Source organism: Chelonoidis abingdonii, chromosome 5 (genome assembly GCF_003597395.2).
Source record: "Chelonoidis abingdonii isolate Lonesome George chromosome 5, CheloAbing_2.0, whole genome shotgun sequence".
Classification (NCBI taxonomy): Eukaryota; Metazoa; Chordata; order Testudines; family Testudinidae; genus Chelonoidis; species Chelonoidis abingdonii.
The window spans coordinates 147,021,192-147,044,401 of NC_133773.1; the positions used below are offsets into that span (position 1 = coordinate 147,021,192).

Below are 23,210 nucleotides of genomic sequence, written 5' to 3' on the forward strand. Positions count from 1 at the left end.
TTATTACACTTTTAAATACCTAACTGCACCCTGAGCCTGGTGCCCCGACCAGCACCCACCCCAACAGCCCCCCCAGCCCCGCGGTGCCCGGCCCTTCCCCCCTCCCCGCCCGCGTGGCTTACTCACGTGCTGCAGCGCCAGCCCCAGGCGGTGACACAGGACCCTGCGCAGGTGGCGCACCTGAGCCCGCACCGAGCAGCGCACGTACTTCTGCTGCAAGGGACAGTGCGGGTGAGGGGGCAGCGCAGGGGTGCCCCAGCTCTGGGACAAACAGACCCCCTGGCCAACATGCCCCTTGGAGACCCCTAGCCCGCCCCCCACGGCTACTCCACACTGACCCCCAGGGCTCCCCCAGGCCACCCTCTCTGTCCCTACCCTGGTGCAGCGTTTGCTGGGCAGGGCGCTGGCTGGCACAGCCCCCTTGGGCCAGGTGCAGGGGGCATCCCTGGCATGGGCCCAGCAGGGCTCGGGGAACATGCTGGTGCCCAGCCCAGGGCTGTGGGGCTGATGGGGGGCACAGGAGGCATCAGTGGAAGGAGCCACCCAGGCTCCCTCCCCACACCCCTGGCAAGGGGCCTGGCCACTGCCTCCAGCCCCCCGAGCTAGCGAGCCAGGACCCAGCCCCCACGGGGGAGCCGCACAGCAGGGGAACGAGGCCACTGGCTGGGAGAAGCTCCCCCCATGGTCCTACCCACCTGCCCCCAGACCGCTGAGCGACGCCAGGAAACACCAGCCTGCAGCCCCAGAGCCCCCCGGTGCCCCCAGCTGGCAGCAGATGGCGCCACGTTGGCCGGGTGGGGAGCTGCCCCCTACGAGCAGCACAGCCTGGTCACCCCCTGCCCGGGCCTTACCTGCAAAGTGGCCTTGTTCTTCTCTTTGCTGGAGCTGGGGAGAGACAAGTGGGGACGGCCCATGAGAGCTGGGCCTGCTGGCCCACCCGGCCGCTGGAGGGGAGCCCAGCCCTGGGGCACTGGCACAGCTTCTGCCCACAGGGCGGGTGCACCATGGCACCGCCTTGCCCCCTTCACAGCAGCTCCCCATGGGAGCTCAATGGAGCCCCAGCCTTCAGCCCCACAGCCCAGAGCCCCTCGCCGCTGACCCGCCGTGCTCCCCTCGTTTGCCCCAGGGAGCATAGGTCAGACCCCCTGCAATAGGCGCTGCGTCTTGGAGCCCCACCAGCCCTGATCCCCAGCCAGCAAGTGCGTGTCACGTCCCGTCTGAACGTGGCCAGCCTCAGCATCCAGCCCCCGGCCCGTTAGCGTGTCCCCCCCCACAGACAGGGACCCTTCTCTTTAAAGTGCCCGGGCTCCCTGAGGCTCTCACTCCGGGCCCAGTTCGAACCCTTCCATCGTTCCCGGGGCTCTTCTCCGCCCCCTCCAAATTCCTGCGGGCACCAGAGCCAGACGCAGGATCCCAGCAGCAGCCACCCCGGAAAAGCACTCTGGGCTCCTGCTCGCCAGCCCCCTTTACACAGCCCCAGCGTGGCACTGGGCGCTCAGGGCCAACCACTCACCCGCCGGTCCGGATGGCCTGCAGCCTCTGTGCCTGTTACCGGGGGCTTGTGCCCAGATCACCCTCAGCACTTCCCCCTCCCCGACCTTGGTGTCACCAGGGCGGGCTCCATGGGCCGGGCAGAGCAGAGCTGGGGCTTCGGGATGGGCAGAGCTCGTAGCCAGCCGGGGGCGCTGTGCCCTCACCCCGCTGCTGTAGCATGTACGACGGGCCACAGGGCTGCTGCCCGCTTGGCCTCCCCAATCCCACGTGAAGCCCGGAGCCCGACCGGGCCGGTACTCTCAGTGCGGCAGCCCCTCCCCAGAAAGCCGCTGGCCAAAGTCTCACTCCGAAACCCCACTCAGCCTCCCCAAAGCCCCTCCAGCTCCACGGACTCACCCACGCTCCTTGCCCTGAGCAGCTGGGGGCGGTTAAACCCCAGCACTGGCTGCCCGGCTGCGGTGCGCGGCGGGACTCAGGGAGGGAAGCCAGGGCTGTGGATCAGCAACAAGAGCCCCCCCGCCCCCCCCGCGGGCACCGCCCCACTGACCTCTGCCGCTCCAGGCACAGGGAGACGTGCTCGTCGTAGCGGTAGTAGTGGGCACGGGAGTGGTCGAAGCTGCTGTAGGGCAAACCCATCGTGTCGACCACAGGATCTGCGGGAGACGCAGGGCAGTGAGAGCCATGGGCCCGGCCCCCCCAGCCAGCACCCGGGGGGGCAGTGAGAGCCACGGGCCCGGCCCCCCCAGCCAGCACCCGGGGGACAGTGAAGAGGACCAACGGAGCCGGCCCCCCCAGCCAGCACTGGAGGGACAGTGAGAGCCACAACGGGCCCGCCCCCAAGCCCAGCAACCACGGGGGGGTGGACAGGAATGAGACATCACGGCCCGGCCCCCAGCCAGCAACCGGGAGGGGGCGTGAAAGAGCCACGGCCCCGGCCCCCGCAGCCAAGCACCACGGGGGGGACGAGTGAGAGCCACGCCGGCCCCCCGCAGCACCCCAGGAGGCCAGCCCAGGCACCACAAGAGCTCCCAGGGGGCGGGAGTGAAGAGCAGGCCCCAACCGCCAGGCCAGCCGCCGGGGGGCAGGGCCACAGGCCAGGCCCCCAGCCAGACCCGCGGGGGGCAGTGAGAGCCACGGCCCGGCCCCCCCAGCCACACAACACACAGGGGGCAGTGAGAAGGCCACGGGCCGCCCACTCCCCAAGCCCAGCAACACACGGGGGGGCATGTGAAGAGCCACGGGCCCGGCCCCACAGCACAGCACCGGGGATCAGTATGAGAGCCACCAGGCGACCCCCACCCATGCCACAGCACCGGGGGGGGCAGTGAGAGCATGGGCCGCGGCCCCCACTCCTACGCCGCAAGAGGCAGCCCCCGGAACGCGAGCGCCGGAGGGGGCGCAGTGAGAGCGATGGCACGGCGTAGCCAACTGGGCAGTGGAGCTCCCCCCAGCCAGCACCCGGGGGGCAGTTCTAACCGAGAGACCACGGCCCGGCCCCGCGCAGCGCAAGACACCCGTGGGGACAGTGAGAGCCACGGGCCCAGGCCCCCGGACCCCCCGCCAGACCTGGGGGGACCCACGGAGAGCCACGGGCCACACGGGCCCCACCCCCAGCGCACACCGGGTGGACAGTCACGAGAGCCAACGCCCGCCACCCCAGCCCCAGCACCACGGGGCAGTGGGCGCCCCCCCCAGCCCCGGGCATGAGAGCCCAGGCCCGGCCCTCCACAGGGCCAGCACCGCGGGGCAGTGAAGACCGCACGGGGCCCCCCTCCCAGCACACCCGGGGCGGGCAGTAGAGAAAGCCCAACGGGGCCCCGGGCCCCCCCCCAGCCAGCACCCGGGGGCAGTGAGAGCCAGGGCCCGGCCCGGCACCGGCCCAGCCAGGCCAAATGCCCACGCCCCCATGGGGGGACAGTGAAGAAGCCATGGGCCCCGGCACCCATCCCCACCAGCACCAGGGGGGGGGCAGTGAGAGACCACAAGCCACGACCCCCGCTAGCCCAGCCACCCGGGGGGCAAGTGAGAACGATGGGTCCGGCCCCCCCTAGCCAGCACCTGGGGGGGCAAGTGAGAGTGACGGGCTCGGCTCCCCCAGCCAGCACCCGGGGGGCAGTGAGAGCGACGGGCCTGGCTCCCCAGCCCAGCACCCGGGGGGGCAGTGAAGAGCCACAGGCCCGACCCCCCAGCCAGCACCTGGGGGACAGTGAGAGCGAACGGGCCGGCCCCCCCAGCCAGCACCCGGTGGCAGTGAGAGGCCACGGGCCCGGCTCCGCAGCTAGCCACGGGGGGGCAGTGAGAGCCACAGGCGCCCGACCCTCGGCTAAGCCCAGCACCCGGGGGGCAGTGAGAGCCACGGGCCGGCCCCGCCAGCGCACCGGGGTGGCAGCTCGAGAGTGACGGGCGTCCCCCAGCCAGCACCCGGGGGGACAGTGAGAGCCACAGGCCCGACCCCCCAGCCAGCACCTGGGGGGACGGTGAGAGCGATGGGCCCGGCCCCCCCAGCACAGTAGCTCAAGTGGGGCAGGATGGACGCCCCAGGGAGAGGCAGCTACAGCCTGCCCCATAGCCCAGGACCCGAACCCCTCCCCCACACCCCGTCCCGCCTCCCCCAGCCCCCAGAGCCCCCTACTCTGTCTCTGCGTCTCACCCCCCTCGAACCGCCTCCCCCACCATCCATCCTGCCCACAAAGCCCCAGAGCCCCTGCCCCTGCTGCCCCCATCCCGCCCCCCAGCCCCTTTCCCAACCACCCTGTCCATCCCCACCCCAAAGCCCCCTCCCCTGCCGCTGTTCACCACCCCAACTCCACAGAGCCCCTCCCCCACCGCTCCATCCACACTACAGCCCCCTCCTCCTGCCACTCACTGTCCCCCACGTGCAGATCCCGTCCCCCCCAGCACAGGGCTCAGAGCCCCCCCGGCCAGGCACAGAGCGGAGCTTCGCAACCTCACTAGCTGGGGCCTGGGTCACTCGCGTATCGAGACCCAGCGACTGTAGAACTCGCGGATCCGCTTTCTTCCTCGCCTGTGGGGGAAGGACAGCGCTCAGCACACACCAGCCAGATTCACCCTGCAGGACTTACAAAAGTCGCTACCCCACGGGCACCGCAATTCCCTCTCGAAGCCCATCCCTCTCCACCCTCAAGCCCTCCGCCTCCCCCCACATGGGTCCCAACTCCCCCGCGGGGACCCCCACTCCAATCACTCAGGGCCCCCCCTCCACCTCACACCACTTGGCGGCCCAAGCCCCCACACTCCCTCTCCCAAAGACCCTCCCCCACCACAGTGGGGCCCCCAGCCTCCTTGCCCCCCCACTCCAAGCCCCCTCACAACGAGGCCCAGTCCCCCGCAGGGCCGCATCCCTCCCAGGGCCACCCATTCCATCTCCCAAAAGGGCCCTGCCTCCCCCCTACATGGGGCCCTCAGCTCCCTCGCAGGGCCCCCCCTCCCTCTCCCAGGGACTCCCACCTCCCCCCCCACACACAAGGGGCCACTGCCACCTGCCCCACAGGGCCCTGGCTTCCCCCCGGTAGGGCCTGGCCCAGGCTGTGAGCTCTGGGGTGAAGGCAGCCGGGCCCTGCCCTGCCCTAGGAGCCGCTGGCCTGGCAGGGGGCTGGGAGCCATCGACGGGCGTCTCCCAGTCATGGGCCCGCCCCCTTGTGCCAATGGCTCCCTACACAGGGGCGGCAGGTGGGGTGCATGCTGCCCCCCGCTCCTCACAGCTGCCCCTCACCCCCCAGCAGAGCCTCCCTCCCACTCACTTTCCTGCAGGCCGGGCACCAGCTTGTAGACGACGTCCTGCATGACGCGGTCCAGCTTGAGGTTGAGCAGCGGCTGCGTCTCGTGGATCTTCGTGTTGCACATGGGGCAGTACTTGCTGCTCTGCAGGTACTTCACGATGCAGCTCTTGCAGACTGCGGGGCGGGGGCTGTCAGAGCCAGGGCCCCCTCCCGCCATAGCCAGGGGCAGCAGCCCCTGGCCAGGCCCTGCCCCAGGGACCAGCCCAGCCCCCTCCCGCCGTAGCCAGGAGGCAGCGCTTGCGCTGCACAGCACAGGAGGGGGGCCCGGCTCCCCACGCCGGGCCCATCCACCCCGCAGCCGGGCGGGGGCTGACCCACCCCAGGGAGCCTCCTTCTGCTGGGTTGGCTCCCCCCACATCGCCCTGCGCTCCCCACAGCTCAGGCTCGGTGCACCCCAGGGCCATCCCCACCCCACGCAGGACAGTGCGATGCTGCCACCTGCTGGCCTCGCTCACTGCAGCAGGCAACCCCTGAAAACGCAGGGCTGGGGAAGAGGCTGAGGCAGGGCCTGACCAGCCCCCCACCCCGCTCCCCCTACACAGCGCTGCGTCTCCCCTCGGCCAGCTCCCTCTGCCCCCCACCTCGGTCCGGCCGGCTCCTTCACAGGCATAGGGGGCTCCTGACTCCCGGGGGGAGACACCGGCCCAGCAGAGGGAGCAGCCCAGCTCCACAATGCAGCCCCTGGGCGAGCAAGGGCAGGGCCAAGCCGGGCCAGTTTGAGCAGAGAAGCCACTGGGAATCCGGCCCCACAGACAGACGCCGTCCCCCCGCTCTCAGCTGCAGGAGCCTGCTACCCCCGCTGCCATGAACCAGCCCGGAGGGGGGGCAGGAGGGGAGGTGCCCTGCTGCCCCCCAGCCAGCCTGGCCCCACACTCACAGGTGTGCAGACACTCCGTGATGGTGGTGGCATCGATGAAGTACCCGGCGCAGAGGCAGCACACGATGTGCTCGTTCAGCTCCTTCATCTTCACCTTCACCTCCTCCTGCCAGACGAGTCACGTGTCAGCGGGGCCCCTCACTCCCGACCCGCAGCCCCTACGATCCCGCGCTGGGGCCCCTCACTCCCGACCCGCAGCCCCTACGATCCCGCGCTGGGGCCCCTCACTCCCGACCCGCGTGACTCTACTCGAGACCTGGCAGCCCCCTCCAGTGAGCCCCTACGATCCCGCGCTGGGCCTCACTCCGCCGCAGCCCCTACTCCCGGCTTGCTGGGCCGCCTCCTCCACTCGAACCTCATCCGCCTGTCTCATCGCCCCGCTCGATCCACCGGGCCCCACCGACCGCAGCCCCTATGATCCGCGCCGGTTCCCTCCCCCACCAAGCTCTGCTGCGGGCCTCACTCCTGCCGCAGCCCCGCCATCCCACACGGAGTCCGCCTGCCCCCACAGCTCTGCTGGTGCCCCTCATGTCAACCTGCAGCCCTGTGATCCCAATGCTGGGGTCGCCCCCCCCCCAGCTCTGCTGGTGCCCTCAGTCCTGGGGTTGTCTCCTCATCCCACTCCCCACTTACTGACTTCCAGCCCGACAGAGGCGGAAGAAGCCAGGTGCTGTCAGTTCCCTCCTCAGGGCCCAGAGAGGCCCCGTGCTCGGGCAGCCACCCGCCCCATGTGATTGGCAAATGAGGGCCCTCCTGCCCGGCAGCGGATGGCCCAGGCTGGGGCGTCCCTGTGAACGAAATGAGACTGTTCTTAATGTTTGCTGCTGAATACTGTGTTGGTGTTCAGTGTCCCCAGGCAGTTTTAAGTATCTAGGTGGTGTGATAAGGGTGTGTGATTGTTGCCAGAGAAGGGCCAGTGCACCTAAATGCCTTGCACTCTGTCTCCTGCACTGATGGCCTGGGCCCTCCCCTGCAAAGGTGCAACTGAAGTGTTGAAGACAAAGGATCAGGTGCCTCCTGGCCTGGGAAAGGAGCTGAGCAGAGAGGAGGGGCTGGGAGAGGGTTGTTAGTTCTGGAGCTGTTGGGGACGAGGAGTGAGGGCAGCGTGGGGGGTCTGGCTCACTGCCCCCAGAATGGACCCGGCTGAGGGGTCCAGCTCGCTGCGGTACCTACAAGCTCTGTTTTAGACCCTGTTCTTGTCATCGAATAACCTCTGTTTTGCTGGCTAAGATCACGTCTGACTCAAAGTGGGGGGTGCAACCCAGTGTGACTTCCCCAGGACCCGCCTGGGTGGGCTCGTGGTGGGAAGCGCACGGAGGCGGAGGATGCTGATGCTCCAAGGAGCAACCCAGGAGGTGAGCCGTGTGAGCTCTTGCCCTGAACAAGTCTGCTCCAAGGAGAGGAGGCTCCCAAAGTCCTGACTGGCTTAGTGGGGAGCAGTTCCAGAGCATCGCCCGGGGACTCCGTGGACAGCTCCCCATCAGCAGTCTGTGCAGGGGGGCCACGCAGTTGACTGCACTCTGGAGGGACTGGACCACACCTCCCCAAGGTGCAGCATGTTGCAGGCTCCGAGATAGAAGGGGGCCGACCCGGCACGAGGTGGCTCACAGCGCTTGCAGGTTACGGGACCAGAATCACGGCAGGTGCCCATGGGTGGGCTTGGCTGTGGGGCTCCGCATTGAACCTCTGCATGCAGGAAGAGCAGCCTGTAGGCAGTGCCGGCTCGGGGAGGCCCCCATGTCCTCACCCTTGTGCCAAGCAACGCCAGGACCCCTGGCTGGCCCCAGCAGGAGGAGGCCAGGCTCTGCCTGGGGCTGGGCACAGGCACAGCACCAACGCCCCTAGGCGAACCTGGCACCAGTCCCCATGGCCGGGGGGCCCAGCTGGGGTCAGACCAGCTCGCAGGGCCACTGCAGCGGTCTGTGAGCCTGCACTGCTAGGGTTGTGACCCGCCCCTCCCATCTCGCTCTGCAGAGCAGCTCTTCGCCCTGCTTCTCCTGACCCATGTGCTGGCTAGCCCGGAGGAGCAGGGCCCAGCCACAAGGGGAATTGTGCAGGGTACCACCGAGCTGCCCAGCTTGGCATGGGGGGACCCCTGGGGACTATGGGGGGCAGGGAGTGGATGGCGCCCCAGGAAGGTTGGGGGGTGCAGGAACAGGGCTACCACCCCCAGATGACTATCACCTTTACTTCTGCCCCCGCCCGGGTGGGGGCGTGGCCTGGGCCCAGGGGGGGCGGCTCGGAGTCCCCGCAGCAGGGACACGAGGCTCCCGCATGCGCACGGCAGCCTCGCACCGCCAGACACCGCCTTCAGGGCACGTGCGCATCGTGACCGGTGCGCATGCCGGGCTCGTTCCCTCGCCCACTCAGGCGCGGGCAGCCCTCTTCCGCCGCGCATGCGCGCGCTCAGTGCGCCCGAGGCCGGCCGGCCGGGGAGCCGCCGGCGCCTCACCTCGTGCGCAGCGGGTCCATCTTTTGTAACGGCTGGAGTGGTTCCCGCAGCCGCATGGCGATCGCCATCGGGCCCCCTCTGAGGAGGAGACGCATCTTAGACCGCTCCACCCATTCCGGGTTGGGCCGGGGCCTGTCCCCCCAGGCACCGGCGGAACTACAGCTCCCGCGTCTGCCCGCGCGCCCAGGCCGCAGCGAGCGGGGGCCGAGCGGCTGGCGCGGTGCATGCCGGGAGCTGATATCCCTATGTCCGCCCCGGGCGAGCGCCATCTGGCGGCACACCGTGTCCTGCAGCCCAGTGGCCCGGCGTCCCGCCCCTCCTGCGCCCCCCCCCGCGGTGCCCCTCCCCCCCACTCGGTGCTCTCACGCCGCCCGACCTGCAGCCCACTCCTCCAGCGGGCCTTCCCTGCCATCTGCAGTGTCCCTCACTCCGAACCTGCAGCCCCCTCCAGTGTGCTCCTCCCTGCTCCTGTGCAGTGCCCCCGCTCTGCAGTGACGTCACTCCGAACCTGCAGGCCCTCCCTCGTGTTGTTGCTCCTCCCCCTGTCTCCTTCTGCGTGTCCCCCTCGTCTTGCAGTGACCCTTGCACTCCGAACCTGCAGCCCCTCAGTGTGCTCCTCCTCTGCTCCTCTGCAGTGCTCCCGCTCTGCAGTGACCCTCACTCCAACCTGCAGCCCCTCCAGTGTGCTCCTCCCCCTGCTCCTCTGCAGTGTCCCCGCTCTGCAGTGACCCTCACTCCGAACCTGCAGCCCTTCAGTGTGCTCCTCCGTGCTCCTCTGCAGTGCTTCCCCGCTCTGCAGTGTCCCTCACTCCAACCTGCAGCCCCTCCAGTGTGTGTCCTCCCCCTGCTCCTCTGCGGTTCCCCCCGCTCTGCAGTGACCCTCACTCCGAACCTGCAGCCCCCTCCAGTGTGCTCCTCCCCTGCTCCTCTGCATGTGCTCCCCGCTCTGCAGTGACCCTCACTCCGAACCTGCAGCCCCCTCCAGTGTGCTCCTCCCCTGTCCTGTGCAGTGCCCCCCGCTTGCAGGTGCCCTCACTCCGAACCTGCAGCCCCTCAGTGTGCTCCTTCCCCTGCTCCTGTGCAGTGCCCCCCTTTCTGCCGTGACCCTCACTCCGACCTGCAGCCCTCCAGTGTGCTCCTCCCCCTGCTCCTCTGCAGTGCTCCCCGCTCTGCAGTGTCCCTCACTCCGAACCTGCAGCCCTCCAGTGTGCTCCTTCCCTGCTTCCTGTGCAGTGCCCCCCCTTTCTCCATGCCCACTCCGACCTGCAGCCCCTCCATGTGCTCCTCCCCCTGCTCCTCTGCAGTGCTCCCGCTCTGCAGTAGATCTCTCTCTTTCCCCGCTCTGCAGTGACCCTCACTCCGAACCTGCAGCCCCCTCCAGTGTGCTCCTCCCCGTGCTCCTCTGCAGTGCTCCCCGCTCTGCAGTGTCCCTCACTCCGAACCTGCAGCCCCTCCAGTGTGCTCCTCCCCCTGCTCCTCTGCAGTGCCCCCGCTCTGCAGTGTTCCTCACTCCCAACCTGCAGCCCCTGCCAGTGATGCCCCTCCCCCCTGCAGTGCTTTTCACTACCAACCTGCAGCCCCCCCATCTCTGCCGTTGCCCCTCACTTGTGACCCGCAGCTGCCCCCCCCCCATGGTGCCCTTCACTCCCAACCCACAGCCCCTGGGCCCCCGGCCTCCCTCCTCTCTGTGGTGCCCCTCACTCCTGACCTGTAGCCCCCCCCTCTTCTGCAGTGCCCTTCACTCCCGACCTGCAGCCCCTGGCAGCCTGGCCCTGGACCCCCCGCCCCACATGCCATGCATGGTCTCCTGTGTCAAGGTGGCCCTGGTTTGTTCCTGAGGATGCAGGGTGGGGTGCTGGTCTTATCATCTGGGGATGTCAGTGTCGGGGGTTGAGCTGCCCTGCCCAATCTGGCAGGTGAGGGGTGGAGAGCTCCTCCTTGGCAGCCCTTGGGGGCCAGGCTGGTCGCAGGGGCCTGCCCTGGCCCCGGTGCTTACTCCAGGGAGAAGGGAAGGGCCTCTGCTGTGCTGCCCCCCACCCCCCAGCAGCACCTGACCAGCCGCAGGGGCCTGCATCTGCTGGGCGCATTCCTGCCCCACAGCCAAAGCCGGGGATGGTCCCCATGCCCCCCCTTCCAGGGGCAGTGAGGATACGTCTGGGTCTGTGCCCCTCCCCCCAGCCAGATGACACCTGTTGGCCCATCTGGAGGGGCAGTGGGGAAGGGAAACATGGGGAGGGGCTGGGGCTTGGTGTGAGACTGAAACAGTGACTGTGTGTGAGATACAGTCTGTGCCAGTCAGAGCTGGGAGGGGGCTGGGAGCCAGGGCTCTGGCCCTGACTGACCTTGGGCAAGTCCCTCGCTTGGTGCCTCAGTTTCCCCAGTTGTATAATGGGGAGAGTGGCACTCAGGGGGGCTGGGAGTGGGCGAGGCGCTAGGCTCGCTGCCTCTCCTTCACCCCTGTGGGTGCCAGACGCGCCACAGGCAGGCTGAGTCTGGGCAGGGCCCTCGAGCAGGGATGCAGGTGGCGCCCCGCAAACACAGGCGCTTGTCCGTGCTCAGGGCTGGCATGTCACGGCTCAGCCGCCGAGCAGGGCACCTGGCTTCTGCCCTAATTGCAGCTACGCAAGGAGCTGGCCCAGTGAATGGCTCATTGTCCCGCCTGCTGTCAGCTCCTTCCGCTCCACTGGGCGCGGCCCCGGCTGCCCGGCCGTGACACGGGGCTGGGCAGGGGCTGCGCTCTCAATGCCCCACGCCAGCTGGCAGAGCCACAGCCCCACAGGGCCCAGGGGTCTCACCAGCCTGCAGTGCCTGGCCTGAATTCAGGCCTTCATAATGCTTTGTGCAGGGACAAACGCCCCCCGCCCGATGCTCACCCTGCACCCCCTTGAGGCTGACGGGCAAGCCCCTGACACACGGTACTTGTGGGGAGGATGCTGGGACCCCCGCCATAAGTTCTGCTGCTGCCTGCAGGGGCCTTGGGGGCTGGGCTGGGGGAGGGGCAGGGCAGCACCATGGCACCGTGCAGGGGGCTCTCACCAGGATGTTGTACTTAAAGTTCTGCACAGGATCTTTTCAGGGGGAATAAGGCAAAACGCCACATTTATTAGTAATCCAGGTGTCAATTAACACTGTATCATCTGATATATATATTACACTTATGCGCGCACACTCACACACACACACTCCGTCTTGTTGTTACCAATCAGGGTCAGTGTCCCCTAGGCATATTTAAGTATCTAGGCTGGTTGGATAAGGGGGTGATTGCCTGCAGAGGGAAGGGGCCAGTGCCCTAATGCTGGGCACTCTGTCTCCTGCAACTGATGGCCTGGGCCCCCTCCTCGCAGGTGCCAGAAGGTTTGGAGACAAAGAGATCGGTGACCACCTTGGCCGGGAAGGAGCTGAGCAGAGGAGGGGACGGAGGGTGGTGTCTGGACTGGCTGGCGGACGAGGAGATGAAAGGGCAGACTATAGGTCTGGCTACTGCTCCCCGCAGAAAGACCCGGCTAAGGGGTCTGGTTCGCTGTATCTACAATCTATTTATTAGACCTGTTGTTCCTGGTCATCGATAACTCTGTTTTGCTGGCTAAGAGTCACCGTCTGACTGCAAAGTGGGTGCAGGCCTGTGGGCTTCCCCGGACACCGCCATGGGTGGGTTCTGCTGTGGGAGCGACGGGGGCAGAGGATGTGAATGCTCCAAGAGAAGACCCAGAGGGTGAAGACGTGAGCTTCGTTGCTCTGCAGAACTGGTCTTGCTCGAGGAGGGAGGCTCCCCAGAGAGTCCTGCTTAGTGGGAGCAGTTCAGAAGCATCGCCCGAGGGGACTCCGTGACAATGCCAGTGCAGTGATTGTAGTTTTATGGGGGCTGTCAGAAGCTTAAAGCCATCACAGTCCTGATGCCGACCCCATGCCTAGGCCTGGGGAGATTCTAGACAAGCAGAGGGGGATGGAGAACTTGGCCCTGGCAGACACTGATAACATGTGCATCTTTAGCCAGACCTGGGAGGAACAGGTGTCCCAGGTGAAGAGGGGGCTGGCTGCCTCAAGGAGGTGGGACTGACGGTAAAAGTTTGGAAGTAGTAAGATGGGGATGGCAGAGGTGTTGTATCTGGGCCACAAGGTGGGGAGTGGCTGCCCAAAGCCAGAGCTGGCCAAGGCCAAGATGGGGGCTCTTAACCAAGAGAGCCCGAATCGCACGCCCAGAGGTGCTGGGAGAAGACCCTGTCCAGTTTAACCGCCAGGAGTATTGGGGTGGCAAAAGGGTAAAGGCCGCATAAACCTTCCACACGCGGCCTGCAAGTGCCATCAAGCACACCAAGTTGCCAAGAGAGGGGCACAGAAACTGGGAGGGCCTGGTGTAACTCACACCAAGGAATGGGAGAGATGCTGGGGCATCCATGGGAACGTCGGTGGGTTCGAACTTCCCCAGGTCACTGGCTGGAGTGACCTGGCTTCAGTTCGGTCTCGAAGGGGGGAGAGATGTGACGAACTGGGACTGTCTTAATGTTTGCTCTGAAAACTACTGTGTTGGTGCCTCAGTGTCCCCTAGGCAGTTCTTAAAGTATCTAGGTGGTGGGATAAGGGTGTGTGATTGCTACAGAGGAAGGGGCCAGTGCCCCTAAATGCCTGGCACTCTGCCTCCTAGCAACTGATGGCCTGGCCCCTCCTCTGCAAAGGTGCCAGCTGAAAGTGTTGGAGACAAAGGGATCAGGTGACCTCCTGCCCGGGAAAGGAGCTGAGCAGAGAGGAGGGGCTGGAGGGAGGTGAGTCTGGTAGCTGCCTGGGACAAGGATGAAGTGCAGACCTAGGGGTCTGGCTCACTGCCCCCCAGAATGGACCTCGGCCCCGAGGGGTCTGGTTCGCTGTATCTACAAGCTCTGTTTTAGACTCGTTCCTGTCATCGAATAAACCTCTGTTTTACTGCTGCTGAGAGTCACGTCTGACTGCTAAGTGGGGGTGCAGGACCTGTGGCTTCCCCAGGACCCCGCCTGGGTGGGCTCTCGCTGTGGAAGCGCACGGAGGGGCAAGAGGATGCTGAATGCTCCAAGGAGAGACCAGGAGGTGAAGACGTGTGAGCTTCTTGCCCTGAACAAGTCTGCTCCAGGGAGAAGAGGGCTCCCAAAGGTCCTGACTGGCTTTGTGGGGAGCATTCCAGAGCATCGCCCGGGGGACTCCGTGACAACGGGCTCTGGCCCAAATCACCTTATGCCCTAGTGCCAGCCCTACCCCGCTGCCCCTCGCCCCACACACTGGGGCGAAAGGGAGTCAGTGGGCTGCAAACTACAAACCCAGATCCACTCCCTGCCCCACCTAGGGGTCAAAGTAAGGAGCCCTGGCAGGTAGCACACTTTCATTCATAGGCTCCCTGAGTTAGCAATTATCCACTGTGCTTAGCAGAAAGCTGGGAAGGGGATGCCCTGCCCCAGAGGGCAGGGAGGAGCAGGATCACGCCCCAGCTCAAGCAGACCCGCCCAGACAGGGAGTTGTGACCAGCACAGGGATGGAATGGAGGGGGTTTGGGGAATTCCCCATGGGACACTCTACAGCCAGGTGATGCCAGGGTACAGTGACATGTGCAGCTGCGACAGCACCTAGGAGCACCTGTCAAGCAAGCCCTGCTCCGCACGTCTAGATCGAAATGAACTGATGGCTCTCTGCATGCCGCAGTCAGCGATTAGCTGTGCCATGGGCCCGGGGCCGAAGTCACAGCGTGGAGCTGAGCCACCTGTGATGCCCCTCAACCCCAGCTAGGCAAGCCCTCTGGATGGGGGAGCCACTTACTCAGCACCAGAGTGCCAGCTCTTTACACCCGGGACATGTCCACATTCTGCCAGTTTCCTAGGGTCACTGGAGTGGGTTGGGGAGGGGAGAGCAGTGATCCTGTGCAGCAGGACACGCAATCACACACGCATGCTCATCTGCGTGACAACATACAGCTCAGCACAGTTACAGACGAGCCCATGCACACAGACATACCAGTGGTGGATTTTATTTGAGAGCCACTGATACGATGGGAACTGCTTCAAGCCAGGGGGTGAAGTCCCACTGACGATAACACCTGCCTCCTCCGGCCAACTCTGGGCTCCCTGCCCACACTGCTGAAATGCCTGCTGTCAATTATGGGGCCGTGGCAACTCCGCTGCCCCGCCCTGCCAGGGTGGCACTGTATTTCTCAGCCAGAGCATGGCAACTTCAGTAACCACCGAGGAAAAGAAACATTGCGCCACACCAGGGGTGAGCATCTCCAAGGCAAGGAGTTTCTGACTGGGTTGTTTATGCTCGCACTGGGAGGAGAACGTACAAATATCGGCACCAGGGCCCCCCAGTACCATAAATGTGTGGTCGGCTATGGTGCGGTGAGCAGCCAGCAAGAGGCGATGACGACCTCCGGTGTGGGGAAGGATTGCAAGAAATGTCCCAGCTGAGAAACCATGAGTAGCTCAATTGTCCTGGCTTCGTTCTGCCAAGGCTGGTCAGGGCCAAAAGTTGGCTCATGTGTGTGCGAACAAGGTCACAATGAAAGACCTGGTGTGCGTCTAGTATGCACCATGTGTGTATCTAAGTCTCACCGAATGGTGCAGCCATCATGGGACAGCAGCGTGTTCCGATCGCACCCCTGCCACAGGAAACGAAGCCTGGTGCTGGAATGCAGTGGCCGGGGGCTCAGCCCCATGCAGGACAGTGATGGTCACTGAGCTTGCCATGCTGCACTCACATTTTGGCTGCTTGTTCCAGCGGGTGCTCAAAGACTACATCCCCGGCGAGAGGCCAGTTTACAGACACATGCGACCTCCTTCCCGATGCCACGTGTGGGGATTCTTACCCCCAGGACGTCATGCCGTCCTCACGTGGCTGAAGAGACAGGCGGGTTGACAACGCCAGCCCGCAGCACTCCTGCTCCCACAGGAGGAACCCCATGACGGGACCTTTAACCTCACCCTGACCTACACCTTCCTACCCACCCTGCGACGATTCCTGGCAGACATCTTCTCTTGCCACGTCCCATGTGCTCTGGTCCAGCCCCTGCGGGAGGGAGTCCGTCCCTGGCTAACTCCACAGGTGAGTCTGGGCTGTGGAGGCAAAGGATCCCTGGAGTCCAGGCCCCCCTTTATATCGCTGCCTGGTAGCATGATTCGCATATTTCGGTAATTTGTCCCCTCACATGCCCCCTAACGCAGTAGCAGACTGACTCTGCTGGATGGTGGCAGGAGGGGGGCTGCACCTTTGGTGTGTCCCCGCAGTGGGCGAGGACAACCCAGCCTGGGAAGGAATGAGTAGTAAGTGGGGAGAGGCTGGCAGGAGCCAAGGGGAAGGAACGATCCCTGTGCAGCCAAAATACCCCAGTTTCACATGCCCCCGCACCTGCCAAAATCAGAGTCTGCTGCCCAGGATGGATCCTGTCCATACTGATCTGTGTATATGGGCACGCCCGTGAGGGGACGATTGTGCCAGACACTGCCCCCAGACATCAGAGGAGCTTGGGCCACACGGTCCCCCCCCCCCCCCCCCCCACCTGCCTTGGCGTGTTGCTTGCCAGTCTAACCAGAGCCGCAAGGCAGACCCTGGGAGGGAGTATTGCAAGGGGCAGCCCTGGGGAGTGGTACATAATGGGGCAAGAGGATCAGCTGAGTCCCCTGGTACACGAGCCATTCGGGGTCAACTGTCAGGCAGAGCAGAGTGTGGGCAGAGCCCAACCCCTTTCCGTGGACCCCGGGTACCTTAGGTGCTGTAAAACTGAAGGGACTGGCACCCCTGGCTTGAAGCAGTTCCCATCGAGGCTTGTGGCTCTTCAGTCAGCATCCCCTTCGGGTAACCGTCTGTGTGCCATTGGGACTCGTCTGTCTTCTGTGCATGAGCATATATGAATTGTGCACGCAGATGAGCACTGCGTGTGATTGCGTGTCCCTGCAACCCGACCCACTGCTCTTCCCTCCCCAGCCCACTCCTTTGACCTTCTAAAGGCCTGGCAGAGGTGGGTGTTAGAATGTTCCCTTCCCTGTATAGAAGCTGGCACCTGGGTAATGCCAGTCCCTAGTTAAGTGGCTCCCCTGCTCTCCATTCCCAGAGGGACAGTCCCTACCCTAGCTGGGGTTGAGAAAGAATGCACCAGGTGGCTCAGCTCCCTAGCGCTGTGCTTGGGGCCCGGGGAAAATGGCAGTGCCCATGGCAGCAGGAGTCCTGTGGCAGAGGATGCCCAGGGCCCTGACTCGCGCTTCCTGCATGTCCACTGTACCTGGCATCCCTGGCTGGGGCCCATGGTGCTTTACAGGAATCCCCTGTGAAACCCCCCCTCCAGCGCACCCCCTTGGTGCTGGCCACACTTCCCTGTCTGGGCGGGTCTGTTGAGCCTGGGGGGATCCTGCTCACATCCCTGCCAGCTCTGGGCAGCATCATCCCCTGCCCCAAGCTTTTCTGCTAGCAGGGAGCGCCCCCGTGCTTTCTCAGGGGACTCATCTCCATAAGTAATGCTGGTCAAAAGGGCCTGCGACCACACAGGCTCCCTACTTTGGGGCATGGATGTGGGGCAGGAGTGTATTGCATCCCGGATGTAGTTTCCGCAGCCCAACGCCCTCTTTGCTGCATGCCAAGTGTGGTCATTGCGAGGGGGGCCGGGGGCAGGTGGCCAGGGGCTTAGGAAGGGATGTGGGACAGAGCCCGTTGCCCGGTCAGAATCCCCCTTGCGGCATGCTTCTGGCGAACTGCTCCCCACAGAAAGAGCCAGTCAGGACTTATGGCGGAGGCCTCTTTTCCCTAATGGAGCAGACTTGTTCAGGGCAAGAAGCTCTCACACGTCTTCACCTCCTGGGTCTCTCCGCTGAGACTTGGAGCATTCAGCATCCCGCTGTGCCCTCCGTGGCTTCCCACAGTGAGCCCACCCAGGCGGGGTCCTGGAAAGCCACAGGGTCCTGCACCCCCACTTAGCAGTCAGACGTGACTCTCAGCCAGCAAAACAGAGGTTTATTCGATGACAGGAACAGAGTCTAAAACAGAGCTTGTAGATACAGCGAAACAGACCCCTCGGCTGGGTCCATTCTGGGGGGCAGTGAGCCAGACCCCTAGGTCTGCCTTCACTCCTTGTCCCCAGGCAGCTCCAGACTAACCTCCCTCCAGCCCCTCCTCTCTGCTCAGCTCCTTTCCCCTTCACGTCGCCGGGTTTCCCGGCGTGTTTCACTGATCTTTGTCTCCAACACTTCGAGGTTGCGACCTTTGGCAGAGGAGGGGCCGAGCCATCCAGTTGCTAGGAACAGAGTGCCAGACAATTTAAAGGGGCACTGGCGCACTCCTCTGCACATACACAGCCCCTTAACTCCGACAGATACTTAGCTGCCTAGGGGCATGAGGCCCAAACACGTATTGGGAGGGAGGCAAACATTAAGAAGCAGTCCCAGTTTCGCCACACTGGTCTCCCGCTTCGAGAACAGGGGGAACTGAGCCAGGACTGCCAGCCAGTTGACCGGGAAGTTTGAACCACAAACATTCCCAGGGATCCCCAGCATCTCCCCATTCCTTGGTGTGAGTTAATACAGGACAGTCAGTTCATGCCCTCCGCTTTAGGTCGGTGTGCTTGATGACACTGCATCGGCTGCATGTGAGAAGGTTTGCGGCCTGTACTTTTGCCACCGGCAATACCCTGGGGTTCAAACTGGGAACGGGGCTTCTCCCAGCACCTGGCCTGTGATTCGGGCTCTCTTGGTTAGAGCCCAAATCTGGCTTGGCCAGCTCTGGGCTTGGGCAGCCGCTCCCCACCTTTGTGGCCAGACCACTCTGCCAATCCTCATCTTTATACGCTTTCCAGCTTTTATCATCAGTCCAACTCCTGAGGCAGCCCAGCCCATCTTCAACCTGGGACACCTGTTCCTTCCAGATTGGCTAAAGATGCACGTTGATCAGTGTCTGCCAGGGCCAAGTTCTCACCTCTTGCTTGTCTAGAATCTCCCCAGGCTGGCATGGGTCGGCATCGGACACTGTGTGGCTTTAAGTTCTGAGAACCCCCCATAAACCAGATCATCTGTCTCCCTTGGGGATCAGCCCCACGGACGAGGCCATGGGCTGTAAACGGCTGGATCCCATCTAAAGCCAGCATGTCCTTGACCTTCTCTCCAGAGATCTGGTTGGCTGTCCCAGTGACTCTGGAATGGGAACGCCTGAGTGGAGAGATTGCTCCCCCCTCAGGGAAGAGATCCCAAGGGTCTTCCCACGTCTCCTCCAATCCTCCTTTCAGTCGCAGGCGGTCCCATCACTTCTTCCAATCCAGCAGCTTGAGAGGGAAGGAACCTGTGGATTCCTGGGGCAATGCACATCTGCCTCCCGATTCGCCCACCCAAGTTCTACTTCCCCTTGGGGACGCCCATTCCGGAAGGATCCTTCTCCCGCGGACTCTGTCCCTCAGGCCTTCCCAAGGGGGTTTGCAGCGCTGTGACCAGCAACTTCCCTCACTTCTTCCTAGGAGGGATCCCGCTGCAGCTTAGTCCTGGGATTCAGCTGCTGGGGAGGAGTGGGCCAGCTCCTCTCACTGGCTGGGCCTGGGTCCCGCTCTGAGCTTGTCCTGGTAGCTTCCGTCCCTGCTCATAAATATTTCCCAGCACACATCTGGACCAGGCAACCTGGTTGGCAGTGACCCTGCCTTGCCTGGTTCCAACCCCTCAGCTGGGGTTCAAGCTCCCCACCGTGCTCAGCTGCCCTGGCTGTCCGCAATGGGAGGCATAGGAGCTCTCTGCTCTGGTCCAGCATAGAGCAGCGTGAGCCCTCTCTGGTGTGCAGGGGGGTGGGGAGCAATCTCTCCTCCCCTGCAGCCCCAGGGGCGGTTACTGGTACAGGTATCCTGAGCCGAGCCCTCCCCACTGGCCAGCCAGGTCATTTTGCATTTATCACTGACCATTTCCATCCCAGCCATGGGTTCCCTGGATTTCAGATTCAAACCTCGGCAGTTTACAGGAGCAGGGCCTGGATCCTGTCCAAGGGGAGACAGTCACACGCCCAACAGGGCCTCCCGCCGATATCCGGACCCCAATGACCAGCCAGTCCGACCCCTCCTGGTCTTGCACAGGGATACCCGGCCATAGGCAGGGCGAGGGGCTTCACCCAGGGACCTTCACTCAGGTCCACAGTCTCAGCATCTAGGGCTGCACGACCACAGTTTCTTCTGTCCAGGGCCCTCGCCCCCGCAGGCGTGTTTCCGCCACGGACCCTGGGCAACCCCTAGTCTCTCCATCCACATCACAGCCACCGCTGCTGCTGCTTCTCCGCAGCTTTTCCTCAGGCCTTTGCTCTCCTTTCATGGTCCTCTCGCTCTCTTTCGGCTCTGCTCCAATCCCATCCATCTCCGATCCCCTGATGGGGACCCCCAATCGTGAAGACCCTTGTCTGGGTTGGGACAGACTCTCGGGATGCCTGGCTGCTGCTCAGCTGCTCCCAGATCCTCTTGTAGCCCCATCTGGGTCCAAGGAATCTGCTCCTCAGAGCGGTTCCTCGTCCTCCGACTGCACGATAACTGGCTTGGTGAACTTCTCCCATGCGTAACCCTTCTTTGTGGCACAGAACACAATGTCTTCGTTAAGGAGATGATGATAGGCCATCACTCACAATTCCCCAGTGGCTCCTGGACTCACCAGGGCCTGTGTGCTCTTGCTCCCCTATGGTTTCAGGAAGAACCCGTGTGTGCAGCCTTCTCGGGTCACCACCTCTTTGCCAGGGTTCAGCTGCAGCCTCCTCCACCCCTGGGACTGCTCCTGCAATCCCCAGGTGGAACCCTAGCTATGCAAAATCCTTCTCTCTCCAGGGTGAACGGCAAGCTCCTCCGCCCCTGAGACTGCTCGCTGCCATCATCAGGGGGACCCTGTTACTACAAACAGTCCTTCTTGCCTGGTCACGCACTCCAAGGTTAACGCCCTGAAACCGTCCCTCTCGAGCCTTCAAGCACGCCTGGTCCTCATTAATCCCTCTTTTGTTTATGCTCCACAGTCAACTGCAGGAAGGCGCCATCCACGGGGTAGTATATCCCACTGCTATCAACCAGTTTGGTCACGGAGTCCCCGGGCGATGCTCTGGAATAGCTCCTCCGTAAGCCAGTCAGGACTGTGGGGAGGCCTCCTCTCCTAGGAGCAGACTTGTCAGGGCGAAGCTCACACGTCTCACCTCCCTGGGTTCTCTCCTTGGAGTTCCCTTTCCCAGCCCACCCCTCTGCTCCGTGTGCTCCCACAGCGAGCCACCAGGCGGGTCCTGGGGAAGCCACGGGTTCTGCACCCGCACTTTGCAGTCGGACTGACTCTTAGCCCAGCAAACAGAGGTTTATTCGATGACAGGAAAGGGTTAAACAGAGCTTATGTAGAATACAGCGAACGCAGAGCCCTCGGGCCGGTCCTTCTGGGGGGCTAGTGAGCCAGACCCTAGTCTGCACTTGCATCCTCGTCCCAGCAAGCTCCAGACTAACAACCCCCTCCAGCCCTTCTCGCTCAGTTCCGTTTCCCGGCCAGGAGTCCTGAATCCCTTTGTCTCCAACACCTTCAGTTGGCACCTTTGCAGAGGGGGGCCCAGGCCATCAGTTGCTAGGAGACAGAGTGCCCGGCTTTTAGGTGGCCTGGCCCTTTGCTCTGCTGCAGAATCAACACCTTATCCCCCACCTTGATACTTAAGACCTGCTAGGGGACACTAGAGGACCACACAGTATTCAGAGGCAACATTAAGAACATTCTCAGTTCGTCCACCAGGTGAGTTCATGGGGGAGGGGTGGAGCCGGTCAAATGCTCCATGTTGACAAGATGAGACTGAGTCCTTTGCAAGACCCCCACCTTTCATAGAAGCTTCTCTCATGCAAATTGTACCAGCTCCAAAATCTATGTCTGTGTCCATTGGGTCTTTGTCCTGGTTCTTCTGGGGGTGTCCCCAATGCTGCAAGAGAGGTTTCCAAGGGAAGGTGCTGGCTTCTAACCCCAAGGCCATCAGTGTCTCTGCTCGTCTTTAAGGGCCCACCTGAAGGTTTTTTGTCCTTGGGGCTGGCTCCCAGCCCTCCTCAGGGGGTGCAGCTTGTCTGGAGGTGCTTGCCTTCCCCCCCTTGCTCATTCACACTCTGCTCATTCAAGGGCATCGATTAAGGGATTGCGGAGGGGAGATCTGTTCTACTCTGAGAAAAAGACATTTTCTTCTATCTATTATTCAATTAGAGCTAGAACATTATACCAGGGGAATCGCAAAGTTTCTATACTGAGGCTTTGATACAAAGTCCATGACGAGATACCCATGGTGTCATAAACAGATAGTAAGGGTTAATGTTTCTTTTACCTGTAGGGTTAGCAAGGGAAACCACACACTGACCAAGAGCATCAGGAACCGCGATTTTTTTCAAAAGCCAGGGAGGGAATGTTTGGTCTGTGCTTTTGTCTGTTCATCGGCTATGAAGGGATCTTTCTACTTCAAGCTTCTAATCTTCATTTCCAAGTTGTGAGTACAAAGGTAGACAAACAATAGGCTTTATTGTTTTTTGTGTATTTACATGTGTTAGTTGCTGGAATGTTAATATTTGTATTTCTTTTTTAATAAGGCTGTTTATTCAACATTTTCTTATAAGCAATAGCCTGTGTATTGTCACTTGATGCAGGAGATCATGTTTATGTGTTTTTCTTTCTTTTATATAGAAGCTTTCTTTTTAGACTGTTGAGTTTTTCTCTGGTAGGCTAAGGAAACGAAGGGAAGGAATTTCTTGTGTATTTAAGGAGGGTGAATCTGTGCAACCTCAGGGGAAGAGGAGGGGGGGAGGTAAATTGCCTCTGTTTTGCATTCAGGAGTTAGTAAGTATTCGCCCAGGAACCCAGGGAGGGGAGCTGGGATAGAATAAGAGAGACAGGGGAGGAGGTTGTTTTTCCCTTTGGTTGTGAGACTCAGGGCCTCTGAGTCTTGGGGCCCCAGGGAAGGTTTTGGGAGACCGAGGAGCAAACTGAATTTTTGGCTGGTGGCAGTGATATCAGATCCAAGCTGGCAATTAAGCTTGGAGGTTTCATGCTAGCTTCTCATTTTATGAACGCTAAGGTTCAAGTCTGAGTAGGAAGCTATGACATGGTGGCAGTGGTGGGATTCGGTCAGCCATGGGCAGACCCACTACAAGGTTATATGAAGAGGCACAATGTAAAGTCATATGAAAATTATCAGAGATTTATCTACATTGTCCCCCTTTTGACCTTTCAAGAACAATTCTTGAGTGGTCACCATATAAATCTTCTGTATCTGCTGCAAACAAACCAAACAATCGTAACCAGGTGACTATAACAACCCATTACAATTGACTGAACACCAGATAGAACCTACACACAAATGCAAACAATTATAATTCTAATCATTGGGAATACAACAAAACCCTCACAATCATTGGGTGCATTGACAAACAAAATGAGGCCCAAGTTTGACGCTGCAATAGCCATCAAACAATAAAAGTCACTGAGGTCAGGACCTTCTTAAGCACACACAACAAATCAGATTTTGTAGGAGGACCACAGTTGTTATGCAAGGTTAAGCTGATTTGGACTTAAACTAACATTTAGTTGCTAAAAATGTTGCAGAATCCCCTGTTCCTAGCAGTTGTTCTCAAGAGGTATCTGGG

General features: G+C 62.4%; 2 protein-coding genes across 3 annotated transcripts in view; one reads left to right on the forward strand and one right to left on the reverse strand.

Annotated features, from left to right (window-relative positions):
- PCGF1 (polycomb group ring finger 1) overlaps nucleotides 1–8,703 on the reverse strand; it is an 11,751-nt gene extending 3,048 nt beyond the window's left edge. Inside the window, exons 1-7 of the mRNA XM_075066226.1 lie at nucleotides 8,624–8,703; nucleotides 6,172–6,284; nucleotides 5,228–5,408; nucleotides 4,480–4,519; nucleotides 2,042–2,295; nucleotides 852–885; nucleotides 127–213 (exon numbers count right to left, since the gene is read on the reverse strand). Coding sequence (XP_074922327.1) covers nucleotides 127–213; nucleotides 852–885; nucleotides 2,042–2,295; nucleotides 4,480–4,519; nucleotides 5,228–5,408; nucleotides 6,172–6,284; nucleotides 8,624–8,691 — 777 coding nt within the window. The 5' untranslated portion in view covers nucleotides 8,692–8,703. The remainder of the gene's footprint in view (nucleotides 1–126; nucleotides 214–851; nucleotides 886–2,041; nucleotides 2,296–4,479; nucleotides 4,520–5,227; nucleotides 5,409–6,171; nucleotides 6,285–8,623) is intronic.
- Nucleotides 1–23,210, forward strand: part of TTC31 (tetratricopeptide repeat domain 31) — a 238,861-nt gene that overhangs the window by 214,053 nt on the left and 1,598 nt on the right. The window lies entirely within an intron of this gene.